The 10,832-nt window shown below is 30.9% G+C and overlaps 1 protein-coding gene across 1 annotated transcript; it reads left to right on the forward strand.

Annotated features, from left to right (window-relative positions):
* The first annotated feature begins 4,050 nt into the window (after positions 1–4,050).
* On the forward strand, positions 4,051–10,171 carry LOC132723082 (uncharacterized). Its single transcript, XM_060707745.1, has 4 exons — positions 4,051–4,814; positions 5,427–5,521; positions 8,010–8,114; positions 9,844–10,171. Exons 1-4 carry the CDS (start codon positions 4,207–4,209, stop codon positions 10,020–10,022), a joined length of 987 nt encoding a protein of 328 aa, XP_060563728.1. The 5' UTR covers positions 4,051–4,206; the 3' UTR covers positions 10,023–10,171.
* Positions 10,172–10,832: the final 661 nt, after the last annotated feature.

Raw genomic sequence — 10,832 nt, forward strand, 5'->3', positions numbered from 1 at the left:
TGAGTATAATTAGCCCTTCAGTCCAGTTTTCTGGAAAATATCCGTGTTTGAATATTTTATTGTAAAGTTTTAATTAAAAAAGTGAAATAAGTTCGAATGTTTTAAATATTTCTGCTATAAGGCTGTACATTCCTGGACTTTTAGAATTATTCTGGACACAAACTGCGTTTCTTACTTCCGATTCTGTGAATTCAATATCCAAATTTTCATCTTGGATAAAGTTTGCCTGACTTTCATAATTATTAAAATTACTTTCATTCGATTCGGGTCGTTAAGCATATATAATGTTGAAATGTTCAAATAAATCTTGAAACCGTACATTTACGGGATCAGATGACATTTTTTATATTGCAAATTAATGTTTCTCCAAAAAGATTTTGGATTACTTTTAGTGAGCTCTGCAATGCGATTGCCCTCTTAAAGTTTATTTTTAGTCCCCTACCGGTTTAACCGGAGGGGACTTTAGGTTTACCCTCCGTCCGTCTGTCTGTCTGTCCGTCTGTCCGTCCGTCTGTCCGTCCGTCAGTCCGTCCATCCACAAAACTGGATCCCGCGATAACGCAAAAAGTACTGAAAATATTTTTATGAAACTTGATATATGGATAGATGGCAGTATGGACATTATGCACGTCTTTTTTTTCTTCCTATGTTGAAAATTTTGGTTGCTATGGCAACAAATAGTCTGAAAATATGGCAAATTTAACACATAAACTGGATCCAGTGATAACTCAAAAAGTACTAAAAATATTTTTATGAAACTTAAAATATGGGTAGATGGCAGTCTGGAGATTATGCACATCTTTTTCTTTTCTTCCTATGTTGAAAATTCTGGTTGCTATGGCAACAAATAGCCTGAATTTCAAGATTTCTGATTTAAATTTTTCAGCTTTTCCACTATAAGTTCTTTATTTCTTAAGGTGTTTACTTCAAACTTTAAATATAAGTTTCTGGCCATCAACCACATCATATGTGACAAGGTTTACAACTCTGGCACAAAAATTATCAGTATTACCTCCCTTGAACTTAGAATTTTTATGAAAAAAATGTTGTCTTTTTTAAATAACTTCTTTATTTCCTAATGTATCTGCTTCAAACTTCATATATATGTTTCTTATTATCACTCAACATTTTTGAGAAGGTTAAATACTCTGGCAAGACTATTTCCAGAATTATCTCCCCCTTGAACTTATATTTTTTTCGAGAAATTGGTATTTTTCACTCCAACTTCTTCATTCCTTATAGGATTTACTTTAAAATCCCACTTCATAATAATATGACAAGGTTGTATAAACATAATTTCCTTACTAGGCAGGGAAACTTAACACATTTCTGTGATATAGACAAACTTAGAACTCAAAAGATTTAAGTTCATTCATTTCATTCATCCACTGGTAAAATTGAATGGCCCATCAGAATGTTGCTGGGGTTCTAGCCGGTAGGGGACTTATGGATTGCTTGCAATACTATGATAATTGCTTGTTTATTTTTGGTTTAGGTTTTATCTGTATATAAAAACCTTTTTTACTTAAGAACTCTGATTTATTTTCAGAGTTTCTGTTTGTAAAGTTGTAAATATTTATTTCTTGCTTTATTAAATTCTCTTCGCGCTTGAAGACATTCGGTATTAAACCATTTATTTTTATTTGAATTAACTTTCTGATTGTTTTTAGGTAGCTTATATTTACCAAATATATAAAACGCATTATCCCATGAATTACTCAACATATTGTCATAGAACTCATTTGCGCGCGAATAATCCCATGAAATGACTGGTTCGCCTCGTTCGATTTTTGGTCACGTGCTTCAATTGAATAATTACAATTTAAGCAAAAGTGTATAGCGCAGTGATCAGAAAATTCATTGGGTGACTGAATTTGAGACATACAAATATATTGAACTCTCTCCGTTTGAAACTGAAGAAATTCTTAACCATACGGAAAGAGTCCTGATAGTTTGAAATCATCTTTACGCTTTAGGTTTAGTAGTTTGTGTTTTACAAACTATAATATTGATAAAAATTTGAGATAGAGAATGATTGAATTCAAATAATAAATGGATACCATCAATATAATAATAACAACAAAAACAACACACAAGGCTTACATTTTTTTTAATTCACATGAACGATCTAACCACACATGTTCTTTGAATTTGGGTATTTTCTCCTTTTGTTTACTTTCTTTTGCAAACTAGTTTTATTCCTTTTAACTTTCCATTTTCACACAGGGGAAGTAAATAAACAAATGGCATGCATGTTGCAGTTTTTAGCGAACATTGATTTCTGTACATTTAGTGTTGACAATTGAGTTCCGCACGTGTTAAAATTTGAGTACTGTTCAAGCCTATGCTAGGGGTATAAAGGATGTTGCACTACATTATTTTTCCTCATGCACAGACTCAATAAAGTCGAATCTGTAATTTCATGTAATTTTGTTGTGATTTATGCTTCCGAGGGATCACCCTATTTTCAAGTTTTGTAGCAATATAGACACACATAATTTTATTGAAGATTAGTTTTTGACTTAAGTAATATATATATTTGAGTTGTGTCATTTACGGTGTCATTTGATTATGAGATTCACTACTCGTACTTTTTATTTTTTAAACAAAGCCGTGATGAATTATAAAATAATTAACTTAGATAACGTAGACAATCTATTATACTATTTAATTTATCGGTATTTACTTTTTTTCGTCTGCGTGATTTACAAAGGCTCGCATTTTATCATCACTAAGTCTAAATGAATTCGAAGTTTTTTCACAAGTAAAACTGTGTGTCTATTTTAAGGACGTAGAACGCGTCACCCATAAAATCTATCCAATAATGTATTGGTTTTCTGTCGATCCCCTTACTCTTTCCTGTTTGGGCACATTGCCAAATTCGTTGTAAATTCATTGCGTACATGTATTTTCGTTTTATATCGAGATCTATTGGATTAACTATTACTTCAGAATACGACTTTAAATATAAAACCAAATGTGTAACGCTCAAGACAAAATATTTGGTTTTGAGGTTGAGACATTTATTTCTTCTCGAAACATTATGAAAATCAATGTTAAATCTCAACCTTTTACACAACAATTATAGAACCACTCGAATGCATACTTATTCGCTTTTTAATACCAATACCAACAATAATTAAACACCTTCTTCATAAAAAATATGTAATAAAAGTATGCATTCATTCTGAACAATGTTTCAATAACAATATTCGGTCAATATTTTTTTTTCATTTTTTTAACATAGAAATATTATTTGTAAATTGTCAAACGATCAAATTAAATGGTAACTGTATTGTTTGCCGAGTATAACAAGACTATGACAAATGGGCATTCCTTTAAACAAATAATACCGTTTGTATAAAAAGATAATATCTGTTTGTTTTGAATGAATATTTATACATCATACTCAGAACTAGGAAGAAATCATAATTTGATGTGTGAAAAAACAATTTTTTATGTCATGACTACTGTAAAAGGTCAAACACTTTTCAACTGATTTCATCGAAGTACGGGAAACAGAAGCTTGTAAAGTAGATAACGACAGACGTAAATCGGTGAGGCGGACGATGAGAAAACAAAACTTTTAAATTATAGTTATCATTGCGGTGCAACTTTTAACCATTTTAGTGCAGTAATGATAATTGAATTTATAACTGAATTTAAAAATGTAACGTTAGGAAACAAGTAACGAAACAAATAAGTTCTATTTAATTCTAAACATATACAGAATCATGAAAATTAACACGCACAGCAACTAAAGGTTTGACACAGCATTATTACTAAAGCGAATTAATGTGTTACATAAAAGGCAGTATTGAACTGGTTAGCATTAAATATAAAAACGTTTATATTAAGATAAATCATTTCATTTAAAACCTTATAGATATATCTTTTCTGTCCTATCATATTGAAGGTAGAATGATTGAAACGTCTTTCATGTAGAACAGAAATGTTATCAACTCACTGTTTAACTATTTGATTTATAAACAGATAAAATGCATATGTTTTATACGAGCCTGTAGAAGAATATTATCTGTACGTCAAACGGGGAGTTATTCGTAAGTGAGATATCAAAATATTTACTTAACTTTTTGTTAACAGTGGATTAAAACAATAGTCAAAGCCTTCAGAAAAAAAGCTGATTGTTGGTTATTTAATTTCATATGTAGGTTTTTAATATATCGTGACTTTTGTTAAATAAAGATGGGAAAGAAAAACAAAAAAATAAAAAAGGATGTATTTTCTGCATTTTGTGACAAACATTCTACGCATGCTATAGAAATGTTTTGTGTGGATTGTGACAAAGTTGTCTGTGTAATTTGCCTAGCTACAGAACATAAAAGTGACGCTCATACGAAGATACTTACAATCGAAGAAGCATCTACTGACTGCGCTAAAACTAAGGAGTTTTTAGAGTATGAAGACAAACTTAATACAGTTTTCACACGTGAAACTAAAACATTGGCAGATAATGGCGAAGTTAATACAATAACGGATCAATTAAAAGAAGTAACAGAATCTTTGATTAAGAAGCATAAACAGGACATGATTGATCTGATCGAAAAACATTACAAGATGTTATATGAGAGGCATCGGCTCAAGTACGAGGAATCAAAGAAAAGATTACTGAGTGTGAATGAGCAATTGTGTAAAAATGAGAATAAAACTTCAGAGATTCGTCAGGAAATCAATGCAAAAAAAGAGAGTGGACAAAACGTGGCATTGTTTATAGCTATGAAAAAATCTCAAGATAATGTACGGCAAATTGAAATTGAGCTAGAAGAAATTGAAAAACTAAATTTTGTTGAAAGGTAATTATAGATATGCGACATACATATAAAAACTTCTACGTTAAACTTATAAACTCTTATACATGAGACTGTATAACGCAGCTAGCTTACTTTTACATACAGGTGTATCGTATTGAACATAGCTTGTCTCAAAATCCGACCTTTAATAGAAATCTTAAAAATTGAAAGCTTTATACCAATTCAAATATAATTTAGAACAATTTTACACTCATGAACATAACGCTTTATTTATGCTTCCTAGTTAAAAGACTTGGGTTGAATCCAATGATTGATGTCACAGCAAATATATATCTGCAATTTATTTCACAAACAATTGCTATAAGCGAACGCCACATTTTGAGGTTAAATTTTCTTTAAATGGCCATGTCGATTTTAGAAGTGAAACGTGATGGACAAAATAGAGTGAAATAGAATACCTTGAAAAAACCTAATACAGCAACATTGCAATGTTGAAGGCTTGGTTTGATTGAACCTGTTCATTGACGACATTGAGAAGTGCACGTTACCGTCCACCTTTGATGCGGATTTTTCTATCCTGTAAGTGAGCAATACATTTCCTTTACATACTCTATATTGATATGATATATTCGATATTACAAATTATCTTGGTAGGTATGAGTTACAAGCAGGACACATGGTGATACAGCTTTTGGAGGAAGAGAAAGAATTTGGTGATTTATTGGTAACGGCGTCCACGTCTCCAAAAGGTATTGGAATGTATGTGATCATAGTTATTACTTAAATGAATCAAATCGTCTGTATGAATATTCTTCCACCCATTTCAAAGAACAGAAAAAAATCCCGATATATCAGAGATCCAATATTTTATGTAGAAAGAAAACATTTTTAATAAAACAAAATTTTCATTCAACAATTTGAAATTATTGTTTTTCTTGCGTATATATATGCTGAGGTCAACAAACTTTTTATGAATTAAAGACGTTTTCGGTAGTTTTTGTGCGCATCGTTATGCGCTTCCAAGAAAGATAATCACGGATTATTACTCTTCAAAAAGAAGGTCAAATTGAATAGTACTCGGTTCAAAAGAATAAGAGGTTGTTTACACAACATCAGATAAAGGATTTCTCCTAGCTTTAGTACGACAGCATTGATGGTGATTCTGCGCGCGTTACCCCACTCACTTGTGGTATAGTGACGAAATTTTGTCATCACTTGATCTACTGGCAGACAAGTGAGCAAAGTTTAAACTGATATATTTTAAAAATGCTGAATAAATAACAAAAATAATATCTAAGAAATGTTCCAATTTTTTATTATTTTCTTTGTAAATTTCTGAATACTTGCTTACTGTTACATACATGTTCGGGTATGTTAGTCGAGTGAAGAAATAATATAACTTCTTTTAAAAACATATTCAGTATCATTCACTTCAAATGACATCAAAAGGAAGGAAATTTATATATTACAACATGTTTTTGTTGTATTTATGACAATGCATTTACTAGTATAACACTGATATTTCTGAAAGGAAAGCGTGGTAATTTTGACATATAATATGCGGTAACCATGGAAACTGCCCGTTTACAAAAAAACTAACACGTCAACATATATCTTTATTTCTATTTTTGAATCCACCATAAACTTTTACTTGGTATATCAAAAATGTAGAAAATTCTATGACAGAAATTTTTGATAGCTTTAATTATTTACAGAATTCATGTTTCTTTTTCTCATTTTTCGTTCAGTTAAGAAGCAAGAAAAACTCATTTTTCGAAGAAATATGTTCAGATTATCGTTTTTTTATACAGAACCCTTAGATAAAGCAAGTTTTGTATAAAAGTATGCTTATTGTGTGTATAATAAGCTGTCTTATACATTTTATATCACAGTTTGGCTATTTTGACAGTTTTGAAACATACGGTTGCCATGGAAACTGCCATTTTTCAAAAAATGCAACACATCAACATATATTTTTCTTTTTCTTTTTGAATTTGTCATTAAATTTTACACAACATTAAAAAAATTAGAAAATCCTATGAAAGAAAGTTTTCAATATCTTTACTTATTCACAGAATTCATGTTTATCTTTTTCATTTTTGTTTAGTTAAGAAGCGTATGGAAAATCATTTTGTTCAGATTATCATTTGTTTCATACAGAATCATTGGATAAGGTTATCTTTGCATAAAACAATGCTTGTTGTGTGTTTTAAGCTATCTTATACATTTTTTATTTGTTATAACACAGTTTCGCTATTTTGACAGTTTTGAGAATACGATTACCATGGAAACTGCCAGTTTACAAGATATCCAACAAGTCAACATATATTTTTCTTTTTATTTGTGAATTCGCCATTAAATTTTACTGATCATACAAAAAATTTAGAAAATTCTATGAAAGGATTAAATTTGTATAAAACTGTAGAAAATGTATTTAAGCAAATAATTAAGTCACAATAGGTTGCACGATTTACTAAATGCAACTACACACTACCGCATTTAATATGTAAACAGAACTTAGTAAGGGGCAGAACACCGTTGACTATAATATACGAAATAGAAAAAATCAAAGCTTGTAGTAAGATTCATATTGTAGCATTACACTCTCAGGTACAATAAATATGTGTTTGTTGGAATTGTACGGCTAGGTTGACGACTGACCTTAAGTTTTATGATTTTGTATTGAAATATATTTAACATTGTGCATCAATCGACAAGTCGTGGCTTAGATATTTATAGAACCAATTTGATAGTTGTTGTACACATTAGCGGATTGTTCAGGTTTTTATGTAGCATACTCAGAGTCGTTGTAATGATGTTTTGGCCAAATAGAAAATAACTATTAGTAAGAAATAAACAGGATTAATTGCTCAGGTAAAAGAACTCGCGAAGTTTACAAAAATATTGCTTTTTGTAACCGGAACAAATTTATCACATTCAGTGCTTTGGTTAATCCATTCAATCCAGCTGTCATTGCGTTAAATTTCATTGTAAATTATTGAAATTTACCATGATTATTTGGAATAGATGTAGCAATTTCACATTTACATTTTAAGTTCTGCTTTAAAATGTGTAATCACAAAGTTCAGAATATGTAGTGAGGGTTTTATTAGTTTTGTTCAGTGTATATTTTAATTGAACGAACAAAAATGAATTATTTTGTGATAAATGAATGTATTTACATGTACCCTTATATCATTTATTTCTTAAAGTAAACATGTATTACAACATTTGCAGTACCACCACGTGAATTAAAACCTCGTGGTGTTTTAGTGTTACCTTGTCAAAGCAAAGCAGGAGGACAAGAAGATGTGGCTGAAGAAGATGAACTTGATGGTTACGGTAAGTTTTCAAGGCATAAGGACAAATTTACTTTGTGTAACAATTGAACAGTGCACATTCCAAAGCTAAATGCCCACAAATTACTATATTATTATCATTTACATCTCGTGTGTATCTCTGAGATATATGAGAATCATAAACTGTTTACGCCGACATTGTTTCAAATCCATTTTGTACTGAGCTCTATATTTGTTACCCACATAATGTTCTGATATTTGTACTATCTTTAAGCACTTCAAACTTATTCATAATGTAATGTACATCGCATTTGTTTAGAATTTATTACTTTTGTGTAAACGTTACAAATTTTACCCCAGAAACAAGTTTATTTATATACGTTAGAATGTTTATCATACAATCTAACATACCTTTTCTTTTGACGACCATGAAGATTAAATAGTTTTATCGCCTAGTTTTATTAAACATGGAAATGATCAGGAAGTAAATATGTATTTTAAGGGTATGTTAGAGGAAAACATTACATTTATTCATGGAAATAATACATGATCTTACATTAAAGGTTGAATGGCACTCCTTGTAGTCTTACTTTTTATATAAAGAATCAATAATAGAAATTGAAGGTATGTGTTTAAAAAGAAGTACGATGTAAAGAGTTTTCTCGATTTCATTTTATTGTTTTAGTATACAGATAAATTTGAGTGTATTATTTTTCTATAAAATAGAAAAGATTGATTACTTTTAAAACAACTCCGAAAACGGAAAAAAAAGAATAAAGGTTCAGGCTTGGTTTTTCTGAGACTGTTCATAGACAGTAGTTGCAAGCTCAAACTAGACAGTTTAACCAAATGAAAAAAAAAATCCTGTCCTTATACAAGCAAAAAGCAATAAATGTAATTAACCGTTTGCTGTTTCTTGTCCATCGTTTGCTATTGCATTTTATAATATCTTAAAGGGATTTTTTCTAAACCATTGAATATATTTTGCCGGATGTTACACGGTTTATCTCCGTTATAAAGCTGTAAAATTGGATTGGGTCTGATTATTTATCAGGGGAGCTAAATCCTTTCAACCTACAATAATTATTATTAATCTATAAGTATTTAACCTTAGACCTCATAAAGATGTGTTTTGGTGGCTTTTCATCCTCCTTTTTTGAGGCCACAAATAGTAAAAAATGACATATACAGGCCCCAAACACTGTTTTTTTCGTTTTGGAAATGTTGTTAAAAAGTGATCACTTTTTCGGCGCCGCCCCCTATCAAAAAGGTACATCATGGGGGTGCGAGAGGGTGGATGTGCCCCCTTCTGTTCAGGGGTTTAAAGAGGGGCGAGAGCCCCCCTCTTCGCCAAGAACATATTGGACATGTGACAGGCTAAAATGGCCTCAGGTCGATCGAACTAAAGGTAACGTGTATCAAACGTTGAAAAGCCTTGTACTATATCTCAATCAGGACTTTGAAATCAGTTTTGATGGAAAAAACAAAACAATGCAAAATAGCAATTTTTGGCAATTTGGAGACGTCCCCGTTGCCATGGTCACAGGAAATTTAGAATTGAGCATGTTGTTAAAAAAGCTATGGTCCAGTCAATATTTGTGCCAAGTGTCATCAGTATTGAAGCATTCTTGATAGTTTCATAGCAGTTTGAACTTGTTACAGGAGGCTTTCAATGAAAACGGCCATTTTTTACAATATGCTCATGCGGTAAAAGGTTAAACAAAACATGTTTATAGTAAAAACAATAATCGTGTTAAATTGTGTTTTTAAAGAGCCTGTTGGACAAATTGATACAGCAGGATCAGATGATGATCAGGAGACTCGAACAAAATCATCTCCGCGCAGAGATTCTACTCAGTCATTAAATACTGTATTCACTGAAGAAACAAACGAACAAGAACGTTTAAGCGGAGACAACTTCAAAAATCCTAACACAGGCATGTATCAATAATTAAAATTAACATCAGCACATATTCTGTGCTTGGTTGTAAAACGTCTTGTTTCCAAAACGTTGTTCGTTATACATTCCCGTCGTTAAAAGACCTTTCCCAAATTACAGAGCAGATGTTTTCTGATCCTTACCGATTATAAATGACAATTAAATAGCCCAATACATATTTCTGGTTCAAGGTAAAAGAAGCTAGATTTATATTAAAGTTAGAAACTAAAGGTCAAAATCCTTTGTATCTATGGTTCTGCATAGCAAGCCTCTAAAAAAATAAAAGCGTACAACAGCGACAATATGTGATCACTTTCCAGATTAATTTTCTAAAACGATTTTGACAAAAAATATTTTTCATTGTTTCAATATTAAAAAAAATTAAGGGGTTGATATGTTTCGTGTTTCTTTCTTTACTATTTTGTTTTGTAAGAAATTCGTTCAAAGTTTGCAATTGAGATGACAAATACGACTTTGCCACTCATTTTTGTATTTTATCATGGAAAAGGCCTTGCCATGGTTAACATGGCACAAGTTTTGTAACTTTCCAATGGCAAATTTTCCGTGGCAAACTTCTCAAAAAAAAAATCTGACTGAATATTATTCTAACACATACTGTATGTAATGTTTTCAATATTTATCTCAAAATTTAAAATATCTACCATGGCAAATTTTCGCAATAGCGTGGCCATGGCAAAGGTAAACAGAAAAAATTAAAGGATTTATTCAAAAGCATTAATTGTGAATTATCAAATCATAATCATCATTATAACTATAATTATCATTGTCATAATCGTAGGTATCATCATGAAGATCAGGAAT

Source organism: Ruditapes philippinarum, unplaced genomic scaffold, assembly GCF_026571515.1.
Source record: "Ruditapes philippinarum isolate M1 unplaced genomic scaffold, ASM2657151v2 ctg4153_1_1_1_1, whole genome shotgun sequence".
In the NCBI taxonomy this organism is placed as follows: Eukaryota; Metazoa; Mollusca; class Bivalvia; order Venerida; family Veneridae; genus Ruditapes; species Ruditapes philippinarum.

Excerpts from the sequence above, each read along its gene's own strand:
- LOC132723082 (XM_060707745.1), top strand. The coding sequence starts at position 4,207 with ATGGGAAAGAAAAACAAAAAAATAAAAAAGGATGTATTTTCTGCATTT. Across the intron at positions 4,815-5,426 it reads AAACTAAATTTTGTTGAAAG|GTATGAGTTACAAGCAGGAC; the intron begins GTAATTATAGAT and ends TTATCTTGGTAG. Across the intron at positions 8,115-9,843 it reads AGATGAACTTGATGGTTACG|AGCCTGTTGGACAAATTGAT; the intron begins GTAAGTTTTCAA and ends GTGTTTTTAAAG.